Here is a 26,465-nt window from a genome sequence, read left to right as displayed (position 1 = left end):
TTTGAACCATTTGTCATAAATCATGCTTTCCAGAGGATGCACTGACTTCAGAATGCTGCTGTTAATTTCTTTGTCGATGGCTTGCTACTCCCTGTTGGTGCTCACATTTAATGAGGAGGTAAAAAAAGCACCCTAGAGCTGTTGGCTGGTCTCACGGAAGGAAGGGACAGTGATGATGTTTATTAGAGTAATTAATCCTCAGAGACTAGAGAACATTGAAAGGTTCCACGTTATACCACTAGTTTAACTGGGATTATTGCATTATTTAAGATTTAATAAGAAAGGAGGCAGGAGCTTCTGAGCTTGAACATGTTTACTCTGTGACATTTGGCAAGATACTCAGAAAATTTCATTTCTCATTTTCCTTGCTTTGTAGAAGGGGGAGTAAAGCTCTTTTTCTTCCACAAAAGGGTGGTAGAAGGTTAATTTGAGTCATGTAGTGCAATACTCAGATCACTGGATAGAAGGAGCAGCATTGGTTCAAGCAGGTAGGTCTGCGTGCAGGGATATTCCCAGAACACCTGGTTTGTGGAGCAGCACCCTGCTGTCTTTAGGGAAAGGTACGGTTGCTGGGCTCCTCTTGGATCGATTGAGAGCAAGTACACAATTCACATGGAGTACCCTAAAAGTTGGCCAAACTCCATGTTTGTGTGCCTAAATTTGGCAGCAGGATTATACTGCCTTACGGAGAGCAACCTCCTTTCAGCCTATGTATTTTTATTTAAAACGAAATGGCCTGCAGAGCTGAGGTAAATAATACAACTCTCTGGGAAGCAACCTTCCAGCACCCTTTTCGGAGCCAACCTATTAATTTTTCCACTCTTTCCCAGTCATTTCTGATCTCAAAATAGGCTGCCGTGCCTGGAATTGCACTGCTTAATTATTCTAGGCGGGCACAGCAGCTGGGCTGCAATTAGTGTGGGGAACGGAGTTCTCTTTCAGAAGCTCACGGTCCCAAAATGCTGTTCCCATGCAGAGGGACTGAAAGATGTGGTTGGAGGCACAACGCTGGTGGTCAGAAAGGGGACGCAAAGCGGCATCTCTCAGCTAAAGGGCTCTTCCCTGAGCACTTTCAGAACTTTCTGGTTCTTCGTGGAACCAAGCAGCGCTGTGGGCTCGTGTCCGAAGCTTTTCTCGTGTTGTAGAAACCTGCATTGCTGTTGCGTGTGCAGGAGATGGCTGGAGAACTGCTCTGGAACAGGCTCCGTGCTCAGTCCTCTCCTCTAGCACTGTCGGTGCTGCTTGTGAGCGATCTCTGCTTTTCATTTGGTTCTGGCAGGGAAGCCTGGCAGGTTCCTGGTCAGGAGGCCGGGCAGAAACAGGGAGGTAGGCAGTAACGATGACCGAGTCAGAGCCTGGAAGCGTATGTGAATCTTCCTCCTTGCTTCAGAGAGCTTTTTAGTTTCATCCCTGGGCCTGCTGCTTGTACCTCCTTGGTAAAGGAGAGCAGAAGCACAGGGCTTCGTGGTGGTGTCTGTCACCAGCGGAGCCCGAGAGCACTGCAAAGTGGAGGCCTCGTCTTTACACAGGAGTGCTACTGAACTGGAAAACGGGACCCAGCTCTGCCTGGTGCCTCTTTTTCCTGAAATTTAGAAACTTCAGGAGCTTTATCTAGCTCGATAATGCACAGCGATGAGTATCAGCTAGGTGGCATGGCGCTTTTCTCAGCTGCTGCCTTCTCTCACTTGTCTGCAGACAAGCACACGAGCTGAGTGAAGGCTCGCGGCGGTGACCTGATCCCTCTGCCATTTCCTCCAGACTCCCAGTGCTGCCTGCCTTCGGCCAAATTGGACCAGCGCTGAGCGTCTGTCCCCTGGAGGGGGGCTCTGTGGTTTCAGGGCAGGTTTAAAAAAGTGAAGACTCTACAGAACCGCAGCTCCCATGGCAGTGAGTCAGTCCCGTGTCATAGGTTGGATATCCTCCGTCTCAGGCACTCGGTATTAAGAAGTTGATTCCTGGTGGGGGATCCAGAAGTTTTGGGGGCTCTCGGATGCGAGTGATGGTTCGTCAGGGGCCCTGAAAAACTCCCTCTGCTTCCCAGCAGCACATGGTGGCTGGCTGCTGCTGTGAACCTTAGGGGAAGACGAACAGATGCATAGACATGCACAGGGCCAGCTCCTGAAGTTATGATGGATGGTAACTCCAAGTCAGATTTGCATATTTTTCCATCCCCTCAGGAACTTCATGGTTCATGTGATTTTGAGCTAATACCTACTCTTTTTTTTTGTGTTTTTCTTTTTTTTTTTTTAATTCTGTGTGTTGAAGGCACTGCAGGCTCCGAGAATAGGTTGGAAGATAGATAGGTTCCTCATATTAAAAAAATAAAATAAATCCCACTTGTGGTGTCGTGAAAAGGCCCAGCAGGTAGTAATGACTGCTCTTCTCCCTAGGGAATTAGAGCGCTGGAAAAATCTGAGAGGCGAGAGGGATGCCACAGGCCGTTCTAAAGGTAAAAATCATGGCTTTTTCCTAGTGCATTATGTCTCAGAGTTCTGTGCATCACCGAAGCTTTCCAGAGCTGAGAGTCAAGAAATTTTGTCTGACTGCCCTTCAGTCTGCGTCCTTGTCAGCCTTCTGTGCAGTGAGTCCCGAACGGTGCCAGGGTTTTCGAGGCTCCCTGGGAGGACAGAGGCAGCACAGTTTAGGGACTTAGGTACTAATGGGCTGACGTGCAGCTGCTCTGGGCTGTATTCCTAATCCTGCCACCGATGTGCTGCGTGAGCCTGGGTGAGTCATTTCCTTCTGTGTTGTACGTCTCGCTGCTGCTCCTGTCTGTTTAGACTACAAACTTTTCCTACGAGGAGCTGCCCGTGCTGTACACCCAGCCTGCCCTGTGGTGCAATTGAAATGTGGTGACACGGATACAAAGACCTCGCAAAGATGGAATGAGGGGGTGGAAAAACATATACAGTGTCCTTCTAGGTTGACATTTTAGTTAAGGCAATCATGGCAAGCTACTTAAAATTGCTCTTTTTTTACTCAACTAAAACTAAATTATTTTTATAGAGAGCTGATTTGCCAGATTTCCCTTTTTACACGCTATGGTGTACGCCGATGACACTAAATTTAAGATGCTAAGAAAGCAGCAATTTACACCTGCTTTGTGATGTCAGTGAGGCTCTTCTTTGCATCTCTTTCTCTTTGCATCTCATTTCTCTTCTTTGCTTCCATTCCTGATTTGCCTGCTCGCTTGTTGGCTTTGACCATCATGAGATATAATAACGTTGCTACCTGATGTCTGCAGGAGTTCTGTTCCTGTGGCTGGCCTGGGTGTAACATCGCAGCCCATCGTGACTGTCATCGAATGGAACTTCTGCAGCTTTGGTTGGAGGCACTGCTGCAGCGCAGGGGACTGCGGATTAAACCCTGATGAAGGTTTGTGAACTCAAATGAGTTGAAAAGGCAGTAACAGAGGAGATGGAGGCTAGTACTCAGGTGCTCCCTTGAGTCTTTGCCTGCTGAGATTGAGGGAGTTGTGCTCATGTGCTCAAATACCATTTAAAAAATACAACTCAATGAAAACGTTAATCTATTGGGATTTAATTAATTTAAATCTTAGCCTAACTGCATCTGATTCAGGTGCTTATTTGGAACAACGTGAGATCTGATGCTGATTCAAAAGAACTGTTTTTACTGTCAAAAAGACTTATTTTGACAGTTTTTTGACAGTGATTTTCACAGGCTATGAGTGGCACGATACATTTTATCAATACACAAATGTCTTCTGCACCAGAAAAACCATCTGGTGAAGCAGAGCTGTGCGAGATCAACAGAAAAGGCGAAGGCAGGGAGATTCTGACTGCATCCTCTTCTAATGAGAAGGATAAATAAGTTTTGCTCTTACCTAAAGCTCACTAGTGGTAGGATTAATGATCGGATAGGTCTTGAAGCGTTTGTGGAACACTTTGCAAAGGTTTTATGAGGAAGACACTCGGTGTAAACTGACGTAGGTCCATGGTAGTTAATAGAAGCTTGCTGGTTTATACCTGCTTGGGTATCTGCCTCTGATGGTTTTTGGGGCACATGAATCCGTTTGGCTTTTCTCCCCACACTGAACCCAGCTTTTTGGATTTCGTGTTGTGGCAGAATTGCCAAAACACATTTTTATCTTGGAAAAATAATCTTCAGTTTTCAGTCTGGAAAAAAAAAATAAAAATCTGTTGGTTTCCTGGGCAATTTCTCTGTTTTTGTAACTGGTTCCTATTAATGGTTTTGAGATGAATCCCAGGAATCTGAAGCTGACAGCTTTCCAGCAAAAAGGAGTGTTTAAATATAGTGCCATCCAAAGATGCTAGACGACAGGAACCACTGGGCTGTGGGGCCGCCTCACAGCCAAAGGTGCAGACAGAGCTCTCGGACCTGTTACCAGGACAGTAGCGCTGGAAGAGCACAAAAACACACGGATGCACGCAGACATTCGTCTCCTCAGTAAGAGCAGCCTGCCTGGATGCTGTAGCTTCACTCCTCCTCTGGGCAGGTCTCTGCCTGGCAAAGTGCGAAGCTCGGTGCCTTAAGCAGAAGATCGACCCCCTCTTAAGATTCCCTCTAACTAAATATCTTACATACCTGGCCAGTTTTTATCGCTGATGCGTATGCACACATCACATCGATGAATTCATGCTCTAGCACGTTTGGCACGTGGGGAAGGAAGGAGAGCTTCTCAGCTGGACAGCTGAGACAGGCAGGAGAAGAGGAATCGCCTGCAAATGGCAGTCCCCACCAGCACTGTTCGTGCACAGCTCTGATTCTGCTTCGGGTGCTTGGGCGTAGCACAGCAGAGACTGCAACTGTGTGGTGGTTTTGTGGGCTTCGTCTTTCTCCTTGCTGGGAATGGGTTGTTCAAGGGGTGTTATTAAGTGAAATCGTTAGCTGTTGTCGTGATATGTGTACTTAGTAAAAGGGATGTCGGAGATCTGCCGTTCTTGTGCATTTGCCTCAGCTGTTGGTTTGGTGACTGCAGCCCGGGCTGGGGATAACAGCGGTCCCCAGCGCAAGGAAACAAAGCAGAAAAACATCTGGCCAGCCCCTCGACTTGTCATCCCGAACAGGCTCTTCAGAGAAGGCAGATCAGGGGCTATAGCATTTACAGCTGGGGAACAGAGGGCAAACCTTGTGCTGCTGGGTCTGTGAGTTGCTGCGGGTTACATCACTGCACTAATGACAGGCTTCGCTCGACAGCCCTGTCATTGTGGTCGGCTTTCAGTTTTGTCCTTTTAGTTCACAGCTCTTGCTGCAAGTTGGATTATTCCAGCCTTGCTTATGGGATTCATTGCAGCTGAAAGATTTATTTTAATGAGAAAAGCTTCGCAACCAAACGAAGCCTCCCGGGAAGTGCATCCCCTCTGGTAATTCATGTGGCTCTGTTGTGTTGCTCTTTTCCAGCAGCAGGCAGCTCTGACGGCTCCCCTGGCCTACACCAGGCCTTTCTTAGAAAGGGGGAGCGAATATGGAGGTATATTTATCCTTGTTTCTGTTCCTGGGCAGAGCTGTTCTCTTTTTTCTTTGCACATCAGGCTTTGTACTATAATTTGTGTCCTTGTGTCAACAGAGCGTTAATCCTGGCATTCCTTTCCAATATGTTACATGGATTTATAGCTGTAAAAATGGGGTGGAAGTGGCTGCTTCCCCTCCTGCTTCCAAGTTTACTGGTTCTCAAAATGGTGATAAAAAGACAGAGGGACCTCTTTGCATCAGGCCTTCTTCCCAGTCCGCTCTCTGCTCAGCCTTCTACACCGATGGTCTTCAGTCCAGGAGGTCTCTCAGTGCAGCCTGCAGCCGTGGAAAACAAAAACGGTGAAATGGAAGAGATCTGGGAGAGCAAACTGCCTGCCAGACGTGGCTTGCTCACTACTGCTTGCCACAGGCCAATTAATCTCTCTGAGTCACCAGCATTTCTGGGTGAAATAGGGGTGAGTGTGGAAACAGAAGAGCCTTTCTCCCTGCTCGCCTGACCCGCGATGAGGCCGGCAGGTGCAGAGCTGGAAGCAAAGCCCCTTGTGCCGGTGCTGGGAGGGACCTTTCCTTGCACGGACGAAGCTGCTTTCTTTGGACAGGCTTTGTGGTTGGGGTAGGCGGCTGGCTGTGCCACAGTGGGCAGCTGGGGGATGCTTCTTGTTTTGAGAATCAATACCCAAAGCACCGCTGTGGAAGGGGAAAGGCTGACCAGGGTTCTGTAGCCTGCCCTCCGTGGAGAACGGAGCTGGGCATCCAGCACCGGCCTGGGCAAAGCGTGGTGCAGCTGCCTGGCCCAGCTCCCTCTGGCGTAGCAAGGCTCTGGGGCTGAGTAGACACCGCACAGAGCGACAGCGAGGAAAGGGCCAGGATCTGTGGAATGCCCTCCTGGGTCCCTTTCTTCCCCTCGTTGTGAACCCCAGAGAAGCTGTTCCTCTTCTCTTCCACAGGGCTGTTTTCTTCAGGAGGCTTCAGTGGGCTCAGCCTGAACTTGGCTTTCTTCAGTCAGGAAATAGCCAGTCCGTGACAGCAGCAACCACAGCGATCTGCAGCTAGCCCAGGGAGCAGGCGAGAGAAGCAGCCAGTAACCTCTGCAGCGCCAGAGCTGGAGGCAGAGAGGGGGGGAAGCAACCTGGAGCTGCACCCCGAAGGGCTCTGCCTGCGCCTGGGAGGAACTGGGGCGAGGAGAGGGTGCTGGGGCTGCCGCCTGCACCGCGGGGACAGCTTCTTGTCCCCCAGCCAGACGTTTTCCAGGCTTCTCTGATGACGCAGCTGGACAAAAGGCTGTCAGATTTGAGCCTCTTGCCTAGCTCCCTGGCCGGACAGAGGCAGCAGGGGAGGCTCCTTCATCCCCTCAACTTCTCTCTGAGCTGCTGAAGATCAGCGTAGTGTTTGCTGTGATCCCTGAGGGCCTGCCAGCAAGTTTTGATTCGGGGGACATGGAGCAGCAGGAGCCTTTGCTGCATGCAGCTGGTTGTGGAATCGGACTAATGCAAATATCCGAGGCTTGCAAAGACCAACCCGTGTTTTAGGTTAGGGCTGCAATTAGGCCGGCCGTGTGAGCATAGAGGCTATTGACACAGCTCGGCTGAAGTGTGGGAACTTGCGCTGAGTGGTTGTAGGTGTCTAATTACCCACAACTTCCCACTTAATATAACTACATAAATCACAGAGCTGAAGTTTGCAGTGTAATTTCACGGGGTTCTTTCTGAAGATGGTTTTCGAACGTTTCGCTGGCAGTTATCTGGGTCTGGTTTGGACAGCGTGAAGATATCCAGGGTTAACAGCAAGCTTTGTTCATGGTCAAATTATTTAATAATAATAGCTCAAATTTCTTGGAATTCCTTGGAAGCATCTGGTTCTGTCTGCTGCTGCAGAGAGGATCCTGCCCTCGATGAAGTTCTGGGCTATTTTCGTCTGGCTGTTTCCAGGGTTTGTCTTGCTGCAGGGTATTTAGATGTTGGTCGGGGTTTTGGTTGTAATTGTAATGCCCTCCTCTTTGCTGAAGCGCAGCCCCCTCTGGGTGGAGTAAATCTCTCTCTCCTGGTACACAGAAAAATGCCAGAAGGGAAAAATTCAAGTGGGGCAATTAAGTTTGTACCCACGGAGTGCCATGGGAGGGCCCTCGCTTTTAAGTTCTCATGTATCTGGCTCTGCTCTATAGACGGACATTCAAGAATGAGAAGTTAAATGCCCTTTCCCCCAAATTTTCCACTCGATGACTAACTTGATTGTATGGTTTAATCTGCTACACACTGCTAACCACAACCAACAGCGATTTAACAACAGAGCAAGAGCAAACAGAGAACTTCACCGTGTTTTGTTCCCTGACATATACCGACAGCCCCTACGCCATTTCCTTGGTTTCTGGTCATGCGATTTTCCTTCAGGTCTTGCATTAAAAGGCTCCTGCAGGCCAGTTTAGCCACCTGCACGGATTGGGTTGTTAGTCCTGCCCAGGGGAGGTGGAAATGTTCCTGGTGTAAAGCAGCATCCGAGCCTCTCCAACCCACCTCCCCCGGCACCTCGTGGGCCAGGGTGTTGAAAACCCCAACCCGGTGGCTTTACCAGCTTACCCTGCTGGAGGGCGCGCCACATTTCTGCACTGGGGTTGGGTTATGTCTTTAAAAGCTCAGACTTGGATTGATGTGGAAGAGAAATAAATGGCTGAACGCTTACAGAGGAGGAGGGTAAAGTGAACCTGTTCCAAGTGGCTCCTCCAGCAGCCTCGTGCAGCTCTTTCCACTACCTGCGAAGGTTGCTGCCCCCTTCAGTTAGGCTGGTAAAGCTTCAATCTTTTAATGGTGGCAGGAGGGGAGGATTTCACTAAAAGCTTGGTTAGCCCAGCAGCGTGGAGCCTGTCCCCGTGAGCGTTTTGCAGCACCTGAAGCGGCGATCCGCTACGCTGGACGGCCGATGACCGGTGCAAACCGAAGCGATCTGAACCTTAACTGGTCTGTGTGAGTGTACAGCGAAGGGGTGTATGTAGCCTTTCTTTTGTGAGCACTGTGTCCAGTTTTAGAATTTACTGCAGTTTTAGAATTTAGTCTTTGCTGTTTGGCACTGGTGGTGTTCAGTAACTGACCACCTTACTGCTCCTGCTCTTTGTGGGACGCTGAAGCGGCTTATAGAAACCCAGGCCAGGCTTTAGGAGCAGGCTAACGTACCAGTCTTTCCCCTGAGAAGAACGGCTGGTGAAAATTCAGTCATCGCTTGATGCTGTTGCTGCCCTGGCAGTGCTGTCAGGGCTGGTTTTATCTCACGGGTGTGCAGCGGGGATGAGCAGCGTTACTGCAAGGTGTTGGCTGCTTGCTGTGGTGCTGAGCAGGCACAGCTTGTTCAGTTCTGGTCTGAAGGCTTCGATACAGAAATCCGAAATTTGACCGAGCTTTCTCTGACAGGGAAACCTGTTCCCCACATCGCAGCAGGGGCTTTGGTTGTGTTCTAGGCTGCTCTGCCTGCACTGCCCTGAGCTCCCTGTACTCATTCAGGTCTTTGTCATTATTAGCCTCTCGCTAAGGTAGTTGCTCTTAAGCCCTTGCTTACAAATCACAGGACAGGGTAAACATTGTTTTCTAGGTTGTCTTCTGAGACTTGAACTTAAAGTAAAACCATATGAGGAAGCAAAGATCAAAAAACCACTGAAGGCAACAGAATAAATCCAGTCTCGAGCAGACAGCTGGACGAGCGTCAAACAAAGAGAGGAACAGCTGGATCAAGTAAAGTACAAGGAAAATTAGTTCCATCCCCGGGGGAGGGAGAAGGATTGTTTCGAGAGCTGTGTGGGACCAACTGTACCCGATAAAACTTTCACATCAAAGTCGGGGCAGATCAGAAGGTCCCAGAGGGAGGGGAAAAGAGGAGAGTGGGTGTTTGTAGTGACTGCAGGCAGAGTTAGGGGAGGGAAGGAGGTGGAGTGCGAGCCGGGTGGGGGGAGAGCAGAGAGGGGAGGTGGGGAGTCAGGAGTTGGAGGTGGAGTAACTCTGCAGAATGTGAGCCGCTGTCCACAGCTTTCTGGATGTAAATTGATGAGGTCATAGTGTTTTCCAGTTGTTAAAAAAAAAAAAAAAAGTCTTTAACTTGTTTTTCAAGAGAGACGGAAACACGGAGAAGCTGAAGAAATGGAGCAACTAGCAAAACTCCTCCTGTGGCAGCTTGTGCTTCAGCAAAGTAAGCTCCTAGCTGATAACACGGTGTCGCTTGGGTTTATTTCAGCTGCAGAGGACGGGGCTGGAGGTTTTGGACTGTTATCTTTGGGAGATTTTGTTCAGATTCCTGAGTTAGCTGGGTTCTGCTCTGTGAGGGGAGGGAATTATGGATTTCTCCTACTTTTTTCCTTTTTGAGAGGAAAGGAGGGAGACTGGAGAAATGCTTGGGGTTGTTTCAGTGCTACTTCATCCAGCGTTTGTGCAATTTACTTTTTCATGTCAGTTCCCTTCAGCAGATTCAAAGGCAGTAAGCTGAAATGAGAATGCTGTCAAGCTTGGCTAGTTACAGGTTGTTGTATGCTTCTGAAGGGGCAGAAACAGCTGGTACGTGTGTATGTGTGTTCAGGATGGAAGACAAAATGAATGCTATTTTTTGCCCTGTCAGCATAAGGACAGATACGAACTCACTTTAAGGTTAAGGTGCAGGGAAGAGACAAGGACAAGTGTGATGAGCGTACAGTAACAGAATGGCTTCTGCCTTTCCCTCTGCTACAACGTGCTGTAAAGGCTGCAAGAGGACACAGTGTCCTTAGTTGCAACAGCCCAGCAAATCCACCCTTGCAGCACGCTGGTCCCTAAGGAAGGCACCTGTCTGTGGGCAAGGACCAACTGCAGCTCCAGGAACGGCGTGGGAAGGCCTCGCTCAGAGGAGATGGAGGAAGATGAAGAGTTCTCGCTTCGGTCCCTCATTAATCTAGCTCCCACATCACCAAATCCTCTCTGGCTTTGATCCTCTCTGGCTTTGCAGTGCCTAAAGGCAAGGAATGGACATCACATGGGGCCAGTCATAAGGAAAGAAGGGTTAACGTGTCTCAGAAAACTAGTGGGGCGGTGGGGTAAGGAAGGAGGGAGGCCACGCGTTGTATTTCAGAAGCACCAACCAGTCCAGCTGCTCCCCGGCGCGGTTTGGCAGAGCTTTGGGAGCGCCTGGGGCAGGAATAGCAGGTTGGGCTGCTGCACAGCACTGGAGGGCTGCGGGGAGGCAGCAGTATCCCACCTAAGGATGGTCTGGTCTCACACAGGCGTTTTTGGGTGTATTTTGGAGACAGAACTGTCCGCACGCCAGGCAGCCACCGTGCTGAGTCCTGCCGTACCCACCCAGATCAGCTTAGCGTAATGGCAGAAGATGGGGAGGGGAGAGGGGAAGAAATCTGTGCCTTTTTTTGCTGAGATGCTCCCTCTCGGAGAAGAACCACACCCTCAAGCGTTAACGTCTTGCAGGGAGGAGCAGCGCAGCGTTTGGAATGGCTCTGCGAACTGCTCCGTGGGCCCGGAGCCAGCGTGAAGTACACAAACCAGCGAAGGGCTCACAAAGCTGAGCTAACATCTGAGCTCTCCGCGAGGAAGTTCGGGCAAATCTGCGAGTGGCCAGGATGCGATCAGTTTCTTGTACAGGCAGGAGACTTTTCCCTTCGTGCTGAGGCAGCACATTCTTGCTTCGTGCCAGCTCAGGGCACGTTCCTACCTGCAGCTGATGTTGGAACTGTTGGGGCTGGGGGGCGGCTAACGGCTCTCCAGTCCCAACATCCTTCTTGCAAGCGCTGTCCTCTGCCGTTGAGAAAGCTGCCCCAGCGAGCCTTTAAAAATAAACAAGCACAGAGACTTAGGTAAAAGTCCAAAGTCCAACAGCCATCGGATGGCTTTGTAGGGGAGGCCTTGTTTAAGTGAGAAGCCTGGTCCTGCAGTCCTCGGGCAGCTGGGGCAGGTGAGCAGAAGACATCGAGGCACGAGGCTGTGTTGCTCACCATCTCCCTCCCCTGCTTGTTTGGGTTGCAGCCAGGTGGTGCGGGCTACTGGGTTAAAATATTGGCTACTAGAATAGTGCTGGGCTCACGCGTTGCTGTCTCCTTGGGGTTACTGTGCCATAAGCCGTCAGGGCCTCGCAGACACCGTGTCAGCTCCCCGCAGGGGCAGGATGGAGCCACTGCCGTTCTCCAAAAGTATTTGGAAATGGCTCGGTAGCACAAGCTTCTGTTTTTGTGATAATTGTGAAACAGCTCTACAGAGACCTTTAAATCCTCTGCATAAGCAAGGGGATTTGTGGGAAAAAGAAGGAATCTGCCGCACAGATTTCCCGAAGAACGTGTCCTTTGTCTAGGCTTAGACCATCCCTCCTCACCCCTGGTGTGAAGGCATCCTTAATGCAGAATTCTCTTTATTGAAAAATAAGAAACGGAGACCAGGAGGTGGTAGGAAGGTGTGCAAAGAGGTAATGAGCTGAGCTTAGGCAAGCAGAGCATCAGCCTCGGAGACTTGTTTCAACCCCCATTCCTGGTGGGATGTGACATTCATGTCTCCGGGGAATTTTTAGTTTTTTTTTCCTGCCCACCACTACGATCTGGGCTCCGGGGATGCTCATTGTCTTGTAAGACACCGATCCCGGCAGCTTATCCCGCCTCTGCTGGCTTTGGTGGCCCAGCTCTTCCTGCGCCCAGCAGAAGCCCTGCCTGTTTCCGTGCCCCGTGGGGCGTTCGTGCCGCTTGGCGCTCAGGCTGCCGCTCTGGGTTTGCAGTTTCTGTTCTGGTGTTCTCCAGCATGGGACAGGAATGTGGTGGTTTCCTCAGCACGTGCTCCTGCCTCTGCCAGCAGCCTCTGGGAGCAGAAGAGCAGGGGTCCTGCTCAGGCAAGGCCACTTTTCTCTTTGAGCTGCTCCAAGGACAGAGCCTGGAGAGCTCCGACATGCAGCACGTCTCTCAGCGCCTGGGGCTTCTGCTTCTAGCTTGCCTGCGCTCTCTGCAGCCTAATTCTTTGCTATAAAGATGGCTGGGATTCAAGAAGTAAGAGCTGGCCCTGCTTTTTACAAGGGATTAGAAACCTGCAGGCTGCTTTCCTCTTCCTATATTGCGGGACCAGCAGAATACCTCTGGGATCCTGCTGAGAGGCGTGCTGAGTCTGCACAGAACATGGCAGGGGATGAGTTTCTTCGTCTCCGGTGGGTTTATCACTCGGAGAGAGGGCAGGGTGATCATCCTCCACGTGGAATTTGAAATATTTTAAAATGAAAGTACGGTGAGTCCTGCCTTGCCGTCTGTTAAGGTGTTTGGTTCTAGTGCACAACGTGACAGTAGCCCTGGGCTGTCTTTGTGTGACCCAGCAAGTCAAAACAGCCTGGCAGAAGGCAGGCAGGGCGTCAGCGGATGCTTTTCCCTTCTCCTAAAAGGAAGCAATGCCCCTGGTCACCCAGGGGCAGACCTGGAGGGACCCTGGAGTTCCCCGGGGGTGGCACGGAGAGGGGCTGGGAGGTGCAGCAGGGCACCACCAAGGCCCAAACCCGGCGCTGGCCTTGGCCTGGGGCTGGGCCTGGCCGCCGAGCAGAGCACGCTGGAAGGCTTCGGTGGATGTCCCTGTCGGATGTGAGATTTACGGCGCTATGGCTGGGCTCCGTGTTTTTCCCATTAGCTTGCAAGAGGAAGGGAGCAAAGCGAACGCATTCCTGCTGCTCAGCCAGAGGAGCCTGCTTCTGCAGCACCAAACCGCGTTAACGAGCGCTGAAGCGAGATCCCAGCCACGCTTCCTTACGCGCAGGTCACCTTGTGACACCTTGTGACACCTCGTGACACCACGTTGTTCCCTTGTCGCGCTGCAGATGCACGTCAGCACTGCCGGGTCCCCCTGCCACCGATGGGTGCTGAGGGCTGGCTGCTCCCGAGCCTCCCGAGAGCGACTCTGTTCACTCTAAAACTGGCTGACCGGCTCTGGGAGGAGGCTGGATTTTTTTTTTCTTTGTGATGCTGAGGCTGTAAGTGCAGGAGGTGTCTCTGAACTGGCAGTTCAGCAGGCAGTGCCGCTCGTTTCTGTTCTCTGGTGTCGCTGCCCGGTGTTTTGTGATAGGAAAAGGCAAAGAAGCGGAGTTTATTCCCAGCCCGGGCGTTGAGGGTGTGGTTAAAATAGCCCCGGTCTGGAGTTAATTTTTTCTTTTTTCAAATGAATAAATCCCAGGGCTGAAAATAATAATAATAAAAAAAAGCAGCCTTTGTCAGGAGGGCATTGTGCTGCTGACATTAGCAGCACAAAACATCCAGCTGTCCTGCTGGAGCCTACTTGGGCTTGGCTGGTCTGGGAGATAATGTTGTCGTTGTGCTGAGAGCCTGCTTCGTGCTCCCAAAGCGTGATGCCAGGAGACCTCCAGACCCCTCCTACACACCAAGCAGGAGGCGCTGGGCCGGAGAGATGCAGAAACAAAGACGTCAGTTAATGTCTCGCAAAGCTCTTCCTGCACAGATCTGCGTCACATGAGTTGGAGAGGATCGTGGTCGCTTCCAGAGCGTTACATGGCCGGCTGTGCAGGGCAGGAATGGGAGCAGGAGAGGCTCCGGGGAGCCAGCCCGAGGCTGCCCAGCAGAGGACGGGCAGTCTCAGCACCCCGCAGGGTTACCAGTGCCCTCTGCCTTTGGGGAAGGACAGAACACTTCTCATCTTAGGGAACTCTTGCTCCCAGGCAAGTGCGTGTGTGTGCTGGTCAACACCAGGGACGTTGGAGGGGCAGGAAGGCCACTGGAGGCACCTTCCTTCTATTTTCTTGCTGAGCAGTGATGCGAGCCCAGCAAACATGTTCCCAGAGCTAATCACAGCTCCAAGGCGGAGGCTGCTGCTGCCCATACAGATCTGTGCCCACTGGCAGGGGGTTGTGAGTGGGACAGGGTGGAAAACACTGCTGGGACTGCCTTGGAACGAGCACACAGGAAATGCTTCAACAAAAGCTGGTGGATGTTTTATTTTCTTGCTTAGCCTAAAATAAGGTCCAGTCCAGGGTAGGCGAAAGGAATGAGAAGGCGTAGACAGCCTGTGGGAACGTGCAGCTCAGGAATGCAGCCTGCAAGGGAAACTCTTCTCGTCCTGCTGTTTCTGCTGCTTCCCATGCAAGGGCGAGTATCAGATCCTCTGGTGTCGGTGCCTCCCACCCCCCTGCCCAGTCCTGCCTCCTTGGGTTCTCATTTTTTGTCCTACACAGAGCGTGTTAAATAGCAGAAGATGCCTTTCGGGCAGTTTCAGTGGGTGATGCACTGACATACCTTTGGTGTAGTGTTTGAATAGCAGGGTGGAAAAAACTGTAGCTATAGACGGTATGAAATAAGGACAGGGGCTGTACAAAATTCAGTTGCAGGCTGAGCATTTCCCTTGTTGCTCTTAAGCGTGAGTTTGTTGGATCAGGCGGTTGCTGTGAGAGCACAGTGTTTGCTGCAGCATGGGCCAAGCAAGATCTGAGCTCTGGGCTTAACTGTAACACTCATTAAATAAGTATTAACAGAGAAGGGAGGGATGGATGGGACAGCAGAGGAGACAACTGCTGCTAGGAGTGCATTTGTGTCTTTCATTGTCAGTAACGCTCTTTTTTTTCTGCTTTGACAGGTTCTGTTGTTTATTTATATTCAGGTGAGTGACATCTCTGTAATCTGCCTGTTTTTTTGTCGTTGTGAGAAGAAATGAGGTGTTATGGAATCACGCACCCCCGATGGGCATTTCGTGGCTAACCTCCATAGGCAGCAACTGTGAACGAGTGTCTCTAAACATTGATATAAGTGGGGGTTAAGACTGAAAGGTAGGTAGGACACATCAAATTCAGGATCCTGATAACAGACATTGTTTTTGCTGAATGAAACCATCAGTTTTAAGTGTCTTTCTATTGTATTTTGTTCATGAGAGAGCTCTGTGTTGTCTTGAAAATTACTTTATTTTGAGTGGAAGGTGAGCAGAGATTCTAGGGCAGGACTGGATCTTACTCTAGCCCCTTCTTCACATGCTGTTAATCCAGAAACTGTTTTTCTTTCTTTGCTCCTGGCTCTCAGTCCCAGCCGATGCCTCCAACCCCAACAGCGTCGTAGTGTCTGTGCTGAACATCAGCGCCACGCTGGGCTCGCAGGCCGTCCTGCCCTGCAAGAGCTACCGCATGGTGTGGACCCAGGATCGCCTGAACGACCGCCAGCGCGTGGTGCACTGGGACGTGTACAGCACCTACTACGGGGACAACAAGATGGAGAGGCTCTGTGACATGTACTCGGCGGGGGATCAGCGTGTGTACAGCTCCTACAACCAAGGGAGGATCTTCATGCCGCAGAACGCTTTTACAGACGGCAACTTCTCTCTGGTGATCAAAGGTACTAAGCAGCATCTTTTCTCCCCGTGCTTTCTGCACAGCGGAGGATTCATCTAAGCTGACTTTGTGCTTTCCAGTGAAAATGGCTATTTTACAAAGCACTTTTCTGAAAGTAAAGATGAGCCTAATGAGGTTACGTGAATCACTGGCAATAGTGTTTTATTCCCCTTTGAACCAATCCCATTTTAAAAGGGAATCAATAACTCACTGTCTAAAAGTCCTGTGGGCTTCTTGTGGACCTTTGACTGTTTCAGCTCCATAAACCCAAGGTTGTCATTCTTCCTATGCCTGCTCTTAGCTACACTTAAATTGGCTTCCTCTTTCCATCTGGCATCCTCTTTCCACACAAGAGCAAATAAACAGAACAAATTATTATGTTAGGTGAGATGGTTCTTCTGCTTAACCCTCTCTGGTGATAGGACTTTGTTCTAAGCTGTGTAACGGCCCCTGTGTGCATCCACACAAGCATTTGGGAAATGGCATAAATGACAAAAATGTTATCTTAGCGTGAAATATTCATCTTCCCCTCTCTTCTTCGTTGCCCTAGACGTTGCAGAGAGTGACGGAGGCATATACTCGTGTAATCTCCACCACCACTACTGCCACTTGTACGAAACTGTGAAAATCCAACTGGATATCACCAAGAAAGGTGGGTGTGACGGACAGCTTGGTGCCCCTCTCTGCAAGGGGCAGGCTTTGGCAGCTGGAGTCTGGTGGGTGCCAGGACGCTGCTGAATTCCCAGTGGGGTTTGTGTGCTGATCCACAGAAGGCGTTGGATGCTGTGCTGCTCGTGTCAGAGAGGAGCAGCGTGGGTGAAGGGTTTTGTGATTCCTTCTTGTTGCAGGTTCAGGGCACAGGTGCCACAAGAGTCCTGCAGCGCACCAGGAGGCGGTGGTGCTCGCTGGGCTGTTCTCTGTTAGACTCCTCAAGTTTCGTTATTTTAGCCAACGTGTGTTTTTATGAACCTCCCTTCTTTCTTGGCCTCTGCCAAGCCCTGCAGAGAGGCTGTTAACTGTTTGCATTAGGCAGCCCAGCTAGCTAACTGTCCCGTTAGTGCTCCGGCAGTAAAACATCCTTAGTAACAGTCCCTCATTAGTCAAGTTAGCCACAAACATCTGCCTTGTCACACGGGTCTGGGGAGCTTAGTCCTGAGAAGCTTGGAGTTAAAAAAAAAAACCTCTTTGTGCACCACGCCTTGACTCCAGCTCTAAAAGCAAGCTTCTCAGGGCTGTTGGCAACTGCAGTGTGTGCCACCTACACTGCAGAAGCATCACTAATGTGTGATTTAAATCCACCTTTATGTAATGCACAAGTGAAGCCTCTGGGACTGGCTGTGCTGGGAAGCTGTTGGAGGGCTGAGTTTTCCAAGAGGCTGATGGGATAGGAGAGAAGTGTATTCCTTCTGCTGTTCTCACGGCTTCGATGCTGTAAGAACGCCCAGCCTGCCCTGCGAGCCCCAATCTGCTCATCCGTGTTTTTGTTCTTGAAAAGGAATAACAAAAGAATCAAATGCAAAACAGTGCTCCTTGAACTTCCCCGGTAATTAGGGCACTTGTGGCTAGGAAAGCATTTCCTGCTTGGAGGAGCAAGGCACGGCACATCGAAGATGAAGCCTGCTGAGGGAACGTGCTTCCTGCTGTGTGAAGCAGGAGGTGAGCCCTGTTAGGAGGAAAGGGAGGAGGTCCTGCATCATGCACCGACCTAGGGTGTGGAAGGTGCAGGTACATTTGTTTATTGACTGCTGAGGGGAGCGTGAATAAGGCACGCCACCCCGGTGGCGCTTCGGGGTCTTTGTAGGGGATGTGTTATAGGACTGCAGGGTCTGGGAGCGACCTCAGGCACGTCTGGGTGTCCTTAGGCACAGGGTGAGCGTGTAAACGTGCACGTACCAAGGCTCTACAACTTGTCCTCTCTGCAGCCAAAGCAGCAAAGGAGTACTGGGATGGGGAGAAGGCCGTGATCGTTGCCCTGGAAGGCAGCACGGTGATGCTTCCCTGCGTGAACAGGAACCACATCTGGACGGAGCGGCACAGCGAAGAGGAGCAGCAGGTGGTCCACTGGGACAGGCAGCCCCCGGGGGTTCCCCACGACCGCGCCGACCGCCTGATTGATCTGTACGCCTCCGGCGAGCGCCGCTCCTACGGCCCGCTCTTCATTCGTCAGAAGATGAACATCACTGACACGGCCTTCGCCCTGGGGGACTTCTCCCTCCGCATTTCAGAGCTGGAAAGCGCGGACGAGGGCACCTACTCCTGCCACCTGCACCACCACTACTGCGGCCTGCACGAGAGGAGGATCTACCAAGTCTTCGTGACAGAGCCGGTGAGGGAGAAGAAGGTGGTGAACCTCACAACCCACAACACTGCCCCGGCCCTCGGTAAGTGCCTTCTGGCAGCAGCCCTGACTGCAGGAGGGAGGGAGGGAGTGTGGTCAGGGCAAACGGTGCCCTGCAGAGGTACCGCAGACACCACGGCAGCGAAGGCGCAACTCAGAGCAACCCTGAGGTTTCCTGCATGAACCTTTCTGGTGTTCCTGCCCCTAAGGTCGGAGGAGTAGGTGAGCTCTTGCCTCCCTCACTGCTAGGGTACGGCTCCGGTGTGTAGGCCGGGGTGTTCCTGAGCTGTTTCCATTACCCCGGTGCACCTGGAGCTACAGGCTTAGAGATACGTGAGGATCCCTGGAGCTGTTTAACACGGAGCTGCGCCTAACGAGGAGGGTCCCACCCAGCGAGGAGGCTCCCACCCATCGGGGCTCATTACCCTGCCTGCCGAGCGGGACTGACGACATCTCCTGCTGCTTGCTCTGCTCCCAGGCAGCCTGCGCTGCTCTGCGAGGCTCGCGTGCCCTGAGGCAAGCAGGCTGTTTTTCTAGCAGGCTCCCTGTTCTGATTGCTTTTCTGAACCAGGAGAGGGTGTGGAGTAGGGGTCAGGTCTGCGCTGCCTCTGCCGCGACAACATGCTGCTGTTCGCGCTTCTCTCCCCGTCGCGCAGGGGTTTAGGCTGCGCCAGGTGCCAGGCTGCACGGAATCAACCACCAGGAATTTTCCTCCACCCTTCAGCTTTTTTTTTTTTTTCTTAACCCAATTTTCACATTTTCCACTGCAGTGAGTTATCATTTGACAGCCCGTCCAAACCCCCAGCTGTCACGCTTAGTTCAGGCAGAAGAAAAATCCCAAGTTTAATATTTTTTTTTAATCTTCTGGGTATAGTTCCTTATTAACATTTTAACGTACTCATTGTGGTTTAATATTTATTGGCTGCTCGATACAGAATTTCGACATGCTTCATACATTTTTAAACAGGTCCGTTCTTCTCCGGCAATTAGTTTTTTTCGTGTCACAGAAACCTAAACCTTCCCACTGGGACCGAGGCTGGTGTCCAGAAAACCAGGCGGTACCGAAGAGAGGTGGCCGTTGGGGCTGAGCTGGCGCAGAGGTCAGGACACACAAATACCAGTCTCCCTGCCCCTGACTCTTTTGCTGCCCTCGAGTCCTATTTAGATCACGTTGTGCAGATGGAAACTACATCGTGTTTCCAGAGGTGCCCACCCAGGAGCCTGTTCCCCTCTCTCCTAGATGCCGTCCTCGTTGTTGCTGAGTTTTTACCTACTCGCTCGGGCGTTAGGCAGAACCTGCAAGTAATTCAGCCTGCCGGGGCTGTCTTAGTTTGGCAGTAATGCCCCGCTGCTGAAGGAACTGGCCTTCCTGAGAAAAGCCATTCCCACCCCCAAGAAGAACAGCCTTGGAAGAGCTTTGTCCCCTAGGGGCAGCGAACGCTCAGCTGGTCGGAGAGCACCACACACAAGAATGTGCTGAGTCGGTGGGAACGGGGAAGAGCGAAGACATTCAGGGAGCCGCGCTCAGCCCCGCTGCTGGTGAGCAGCCTGCTGGTACGTGCCCGGTTTGTGAGTAGCAGGAAGGGCTGAGGTGCTGCCCTTCTCCACAAAAAGCTGTGCAGGACTTCTCCGGGCTGTGACTTAAAGGCAAACTGAAACACCAGGAGATAACAAAAGCAAAACAGGGAGGGTATTTTTTTTTTTTTTTCAGCAAGCAGCTATAGCTTCTGGCGTAGCTCCAAGGCTCAGAGCCATTTCCAGACAGGAAATTTCATCCTGTTTTGAACTATAAACATGAGTTCAATTCTGTTCTCAGTCCCAGCAGAACAAATGTGTTGTGTGTGTACTAATGTAGTGCATTTTTTACTCCGCGTTTGCTTTGGAACAAGTGAGTGAAGAACAGCATCTCTTGCGTCTCTTGCTTATTGCTGGCCTATTCCCAGTCTTTGGTAGCCCTGAAAACAAAACGGGCCACATACCCAGCAGCTGCGAGCTCTTGGTGGAGCCCTCTCCATTTTTTTTTCCCCAGCAGAAGGATCTGCCCCTTGGCATTTTGGTAAAGTAATGTAAAGGCACCTCCGTTCCAACTATTTTGGGGCTAAGGAGGCCCAAAGTTTCTGCATCTCTGTTTCCACAGCTTGCCGTTGTAGCCACCTCTCTGATGTTGACTGAAGTCTCAGATCAGCTCCTGCCCTGCAGTACTGGGGGAAAGCAAAAAGCCAGGAAAAAGCCTTCAGGTCTGCTGCCTTCGGGCTCGATGGCTGCTCCAGGGGCTGCAGTCTCCGTAGGGCAGCTGCTGAAGACGCCCTTCGTGATGCAGGGGTTTGTGAAAGCAGAACCGTCCCTATACTGATTGCAGCTTTGCGGTTCTTTTTGGTATGGTATTTCTTAGCTGTGGTGAAAAACACATGCTCGTTTTCAGCAGTGGAGTCAGGAAACACAAACCATCCAGCAGTGCCAGCAGACGCTGCAGCAACCAGACCGGAGCAGCTGCTAAAACCTCCCCATTTTCCAGGAGTGCTGTTAGTATTAGCAAACAACCATTGCTGGTGTCAGACCGTGCCTCCGTCCGCGATCATTTTAGTTGATTTCACAGCGGGTGGGTTGTTTTTCAACGCTGCAAACAAGGTACTCGACCAACTGGAACCAGTCGCTGTGCCAGCAGCTCCCAAAATTTCATCCAGGGTTACTTTAATTGACCTACCTGCAGTGTCTGGGGAGCAAGCGCTCATTTACCTGCTGCCTGCTTTTCTAAAGCCGGAGCTGACCCAGACACCGTGATGAGCTTCCTAAGCCTTAACTGCTCTGGACCTATTATCTGAATCCTAATTTATATTTAGGCATTTTCTGATGCCCTGTGGCCTTGGGTTGCTCAAGCGTTTGATGAAGAGGTTTGCTGGTTAGCTTAATAAGCTGTTTGCCTCCCTGCTGTCATGGAGGGTGAGGCTGGACAGAATCAGCGCTCTTGGTGCTGAGTTTTTTGTGGGGAATATTGAATTTCTGGGCTCAGCCTATTTACAGTGCCGTGCCGATGGAAATGAGCAGTCTCTAACATTCCCAAACGGCCTCAAAAGGAAAACCAGCTGTTGAAATAATGATGAACTCGCTGGCTTAGCTCAGCTGCGACATTCCTGTTCCTGCTGATCAGCTCTGACCTTAACTGGTGCTGGAGATGTCACTGCGCTTAAGGAGGAACACCAGAACGCCGCTGGGGGAATCTGGCCCTGGTGGAATACAGAGAACGAGCTGGACACCGTCCCTGTGTGATAAGGAACCAGACTGCCCGTCTGACTCTCACCCCTGTGGCTTCTCAGTGCCCCATGATGAGATCAGCGCGTATTGGTGTCCCAGTCTCTGCGTGAGACAGGCTTAAGAGGAAGCAAGGGGTTGAAGGAAGCAGGAGCTTTGCTCTGACAGTGTCCTGGAGGTGCAGAGCGGGCAGGGAAAGGTGCCACCGGAGCTCTGGCCCTCCTGGTTTTGGCCCTGCTGCGAGCATCAAACCTCGTTAGCAAAGCAGGAAATCTGCTCTCAGCCTGCTGGTGTCAGGCTGCCTTTAGCCCAGGAACAGCCCCAGGTTATCACGGAGTAACAGTGAGCAGCGTTCGACCAGTGTTTGTAATTAAACACTGATATAGGCAGAAAGGAGGAGACGGAGCCCGGGTTGTCTGCGTTGACGTGGGGTGACTTGGAGGCCTGGGCCTGGGATCCTTGCGAGCAGAGAAGTCGCTTTCCCTTTCTGTGTGCAAAGCCTTGACCTATTTATTTGAGATCTACAAAAATGTTCCACGTAAAAGTTTTGAGTTACCCTTCCCTGCGCCGAGGAACTGAAAGGCTGCTGCACCCACCACTGGAATGGAATCTTGGCTTTTCTTTGCGGGTTTTTATTTTATTTATTTTATTGATTTTTTTTTTTTATTTGAAAAGGAAACTCATTCTTTGGCATTGGAAATTCCTCCCACTCTGTAAATTATAACCCTTGGCAGGGAGTGGCTGCTTCATACTTGAGCTGTCTGGAGCCGAGGCAGCGCGGTGCGTGTGTTGCAGGGGACCCGGCGCGGGGCTGCGTTACCCCGCGGGAGGCTCCGGGCTGCCTCCTGGGGCTTCCTTCTGACTTCAACTCCGCAGTGAAGGCGAGCAGCGTGCTGAGAGCCAGGCAGCAGCGCGGGGGTGTGCAGTGGCCACAGTTAATGCTTGGTACTCCAGGAAGTGTAACAGTTTTGCGATGAGCACAGACACCTTCCATCTGACAAAGGTGCAGCATGTTGGAAATTCAGCAGCCATTTGCTCGTTACCTCATTAAGTTGAGAAGCTTCTCACTGCCCGTGCTTTTTGGGTCCACATTTGCGTCCACCTGCAGTCGTGCTGTGCTGTGAATGCCAATTGCAATTATCATCCTGTTCTCCTTTTCCTCCGCCCCCAGATCCCAATGTTGTCAGGGGCCACAACGTGATAAACGTCATCATCCCCGAGAGCCGCATCCACTTCTTCCAGCAGCTGGGCTACGTCCTGGCGACGCTGCTGCTCTTCATCGTCCTCCTCATCATCGTCGTCCTCATCACCCGCAAGCGCCGGCAGAGAGGTAGGTGCTGGAGAAGATCGTCCCTGTGGTGCTTACGGGAGCGTCCTGTGGCAGGGCAGCTGATTCTGCAAACAGTTGCTGCGCAGCACAACGCTGAAGCCAGCGATCCTCTTCTGGAAACCCAGCACAGAGGAGAGAGTTTCTGCAGGTGCTGATGCCGAGAGAGATTCATTAGAGTGGGGTAAAAATGTCCAGCCCTTGATTCGCTGAGTTTTATTGAAGGTGGGATTTTTTTAGAGCTTACGTGCATCCCGTGGGGACTAAGATTTTTTCAAGTCCTTGCTGAACCCCCTGTACTGGGTGACTGTGTGTAATTAGATAAACGTACTCTGAGATCTTTTGGTCCACAGAAACAGTTTTGGATGCCACAAAAAAAGCAAATACCAGGGAATGTTTGTCTTCTTATGCCCTCTTTTGCAGTACCACATCTGTCCTTATTCACACGTCAGGGGGTAGCACCAACAGACAGTGGGCTGTCCCCGCTGACTAGAGTGGAGTTGATTTGCAAAGAGGGGACAGACTCCTGGCCCTGCTTTTTCTATAAAAAAGAGGAGCCCAAAATTATCATTCCTTGCTGGCTGGAGTGAGACAGGAGTCTGTTTAGATACCTGGCAAGTGGAAGGCAGAGGGAAACTGGTGTCTGCAGCGTGTGATGGAGGCAGGCCTGAGCAATGGGCTGGGGCTGGACAGGTGCAGCACCAGCGCGCAGGAGATGACAGATAGGCTAAATATTTGTGTAATAAATGGCAGGTAAGAAATGAAAAATGGGGATGGCTGTAGTTTCTCATGGCTGGCCATCCTCAGATTTGGGAAGACCATCAGAAAGCTGGTGAGTAAAGCAAAGGGGAGCTCCCTGTGGCAGGGGGACATGCATGAATTCTTGTGTGTTAGGGGGCTTGTGAAAACACTTCCTGTAAGCATCACAACAAAGAGCACTGTGAATAACTGCTGTGTGTTATTGTTATCAGTGGTATCTGGGAGTTGGTTGTTCATTTTATTTCTTCTTCCTGTTTAGGCTATGAATACAACGTGAAGAAATATGGAGAGTAAGTATAATTACAGGATCTACTATCTGTGGCTAGAATACATACTAATGAACTTAGTGGTCCCAAGCCTCTGCTGTCATTAAGATCCTAAAACAGCTGAGGATCTGGTTAGTAAGAACACAGCCGTGTAAAGCATAGACTGTTTGATACAGTTTAGTAGTTGGACGTGGGCCAAGATAGTGTATCTGGGTCCCTTTATGTTTTATTATATATATTGAAGTGGAAGAAATGGGAAAGTTCCAGTTCAAATTGGCTCACCATCATTCTAGGCTCCAGACAAACTCATGGGGAAAAAAACAACCAACTAGCCAAAGATCTTTTGGTGTCAGTAACAAAGACAGTAAAAGCAAAAGAGAGGAGGATCAGGTTCACTAGTGAGCAGGATGGTCTGCTGAAAGCTGTTTGTCATATTTTCTTCAAGGGAACCTTGCAGAAGCTGAAAAGGGTACTACAGAGATTACTGTGAAAATCACCTGTTCTTAATAAAGAATGAAATCTATAGTTTTTTCAGCTGTCCTCCAGCTGTGTAGCAAATAAACAATGTAGATTAAATTCTTTAAAGTAGCACTAGAAAGCAATTGTGAAAAAATGTAAAAGGAGAATAAAAATATTAAAGGATGTGGCAATAACCGATTTTCACTCTCATTCCTTTTTCAGGAAGGATGTAAATCTTAAAGAATTTACAGTCGACACGACAGATCTGACTCAGTACAGAAGTGAAGACATCAGGCTGGGTATGCATCGGCTAGCAGCCCTTCTCTAGGCCAGGTCAAAACTTGTTGTAACTGAGGATTTCCTAAAGGTATTTAGGTGCCCATTTTATAGCGACTTAACCTCCTGATTTTAAAGGGCAGATTTATGAGAATCTCACCCCTAGAAAAGGTACAACCTTTAAAAGAACGAGCTGGCAAACTTCAGGTCCCAAGATACAGAATTGCTGTGTGTAAACGAGGTAGATATAAAAGCTGAAGTAAAGAACAGAGGATTTGCAGGGAGTGGGCTGCAAACCAGGACAGCACAGGTATAAAATTTGTGTGTGTGTGTCTCAAGGGAACTTTCCTCTGAGCAAATTCTTTAAATAACTGCATCAGTCACCTTCACATGACCTTGACCCAGATAATCCAGAGCTTGTTGTTACATAGCCGAAGAATCAGTGGTACCTATGAGGAGCAGGAAACTGAAGTGTGTGTAACTGATTAGTGCCAGGAAAAAAAATCAAAAACAGCTAAGTTGTAGCATGTTTCCTTCTCCTGCTGAGTAACTCCATGAGGTACTCCTAGAGATCTGGAGATGCTGGGCGTCGAGTACTTCAGGGAAGGGCTGATCCCATCTCCCTTGCCTATAAAACTTTGTTTTCGTTTAATGTTCTGATAGCTGTCTGAATTACACTCCTCCCTTACACAGATTACAAAAACAACATCCTGAAGGAGAAGGCTGAGCAAGCCAGAACCTTCCCAGCAAAGAACATCGACTTAGACAAAGGTAATAATGACCTGCTTCACCCTAATTGGTGGCTGTAGGAGCCTTTTGATGGGTTGAAGGAGGGAGGAACATAGTATAGCAGTAAGCTGACCAAGCCACAGTCAAACGAGGAATGGTAAACATCATGACAAATGAGAGCAGGAATGAGAAGCCAGTTCCCTTCCTATCCTTTCATCATGGAGCCACAAGATCCAAGTGGTGATTAGGTTTTTAAAAGCTTTTGGCATGGCACAAATAGATTTTTTTTTTTTCTTTATTGGAAAAAGAATGCCTAGCAGGGTTGGAATAGCACATTCTTTATTACAGCCTCAGAGAAAGATGTATCTCAAAAAAGTACTGGCATTGTGTTTGTGAAGAAAACACTGTGCAGAAGAGTGTTCTGAGCTGAATTCGTTTATGGGCAATGGGCAGCCTTTTACTTCATCCAACAAAAGCAAACAGCTCTCTCTGTAGGAGCTGAATCTCATTTTGTTTATCCAGTCTTAATTCTGCGTGTTATCCCTCGGTTTTCAGGGTTGCACTTAAAACAAACAGCACTGGTAAGAAGGTTGTTAGGTTCTGTGACTGCTTTCGTATCAATTCAGAACATAGTAAGTGTGACTGAAATGAGAGCAAGAAGGAAGTGATCTAGAGAGCCCATGAGTTGCCTTAGACCTGCAGCTCTTGGTACAGTTCTGACAATATTTTGCCTACATTCTTCAGAAACAATCTGTGCAAGAATTTATATACCATAAATCTTACTGTGGGGTTTATGAAGAGGATAATGAGAGCATAGCTGACTGCAAATGGTCACCCGTCACTGTAGAGCTAAGTGCTTACACAGTGTGTTTCTGTGGATGCTTTGAGATTGCCATCAAGGTACTGACCTCCATTTCAATTTGCTTTCAGATTTCAGGAAGGAATACTGTAAATGAAGACGTTCCCAAGCTGCTGGCTGGACCAGAAGCTTCAATCAAAGATAGATAAATGGAAAAGAGATGCCTTTTCTTGATATCATGTCCCTCCAGTTACCATACATTTTTCATGTAGAGTTTCTCCCCAGTAAGCACAAGGGTATTTGCAAATGCTTCCCAAAAGAGTTAGACCATCTGTCTTGTGTGCACTTATGATGGGTTTTGGTTTACTTTTCTTCTTTTGTTCTCCCAGTCCTCCCTTCCCTTTTTCTTTCTGATATTATTGTTGTTTTTATGCATCAATGATTTTTATGGGCTGAATCAGCAGACCTTTTGCTTTGACGTTACTGCTTAAAATAAACCAACCTGCATCACTA

General features: G+C 50.0%; 1 protein-coding gene across 4 annotated transcripts in view; it reads left to right on the top strand.

The window, feature by feature from the left end:
* The window catches only part of MXRA8 (matrix remodeling associated 8), a 31,929-nt gene extending 5,464 nt beyond the window's left edge, over window positions 1-26,465 (top strand). The window contains exons 3-15 of one of the 4 annotated variants that reach the window (XM_013194709.3): window positions 2,391-2,449; window positions 3,245-3,375; window positions 9,031-9,170; window positions 9,544-9,621; window positions 15,009-15,032; window positions 15,446-15,754; window positions 16,301-16,402; window positions 17,673-18,131; window positions 22,509-22,667; window positions 23,683-23,713; window positions 24,371-24,447; window positions 25,118-25,195; window positions 26,084-26,465. In XM_013194709.3, coding sequence (XP_013050163.2) covers window positions 9,573-9,621; window positions 15,009-15,032; window positions 15,446-15,754; window positions 16,301-16,402; window positions 17,673-18,131; window positions 22,509-22,667; window positions 23,683-23,713; window positions 24,371-24,447; window positions 25,118-25,195; window positions 26,084-26,109 — 1,314 coding nt within the window. In that variant the 5' untranslated portion in view covers window positions 2,391-2,449; window positions 3,245-3,375; window positions 9,031-9,170; window positions 9,544-9,572 and the 3' untranslated portion in view covers window positions 26,110-26,465. Of the gene's footprint in view, window positions 1-2,390; window positions 2,450-2,936; window positions 3,376-9,030; window positions 9,171-9,387; window positions 9,622-15,008; window positions 15,033-15,445; window positions 15,755-16,300; window positions 16,403-17,672; window positions 18,132-22,508; window positions 22,668-23,682; window positions 23,714-24,370; window positions 24,448-25,117; window positions 25,196-26,083 lie in introns of those variants that run through there. The other 3 variants (XM_066981905.1, XM_066981906.1, XM_066981904.1) reach the window with 3 other exon arrangements.

This window comes from Anser cygnoides, chromosome 23, assembly GCF_040182565.1.
Source record: "Anser cygnoides isolate HZ-2024a breed goose chromosome 23, Taihu_goose_T2T_genome, whole genome shotgun sequence".
Classification (NCBI taxonomy): domain Eukaryota; kingdom Metazoa; phylum Chordata; class Aves; order Anseriformes; family Anatidae; genus Anser; species Anser cygnoides.
The sequence above is the reverse complement of the archived record's forward strand: the minus strand, read 5'-3'. Positions and strand labels throughout refer to the sequence as shown.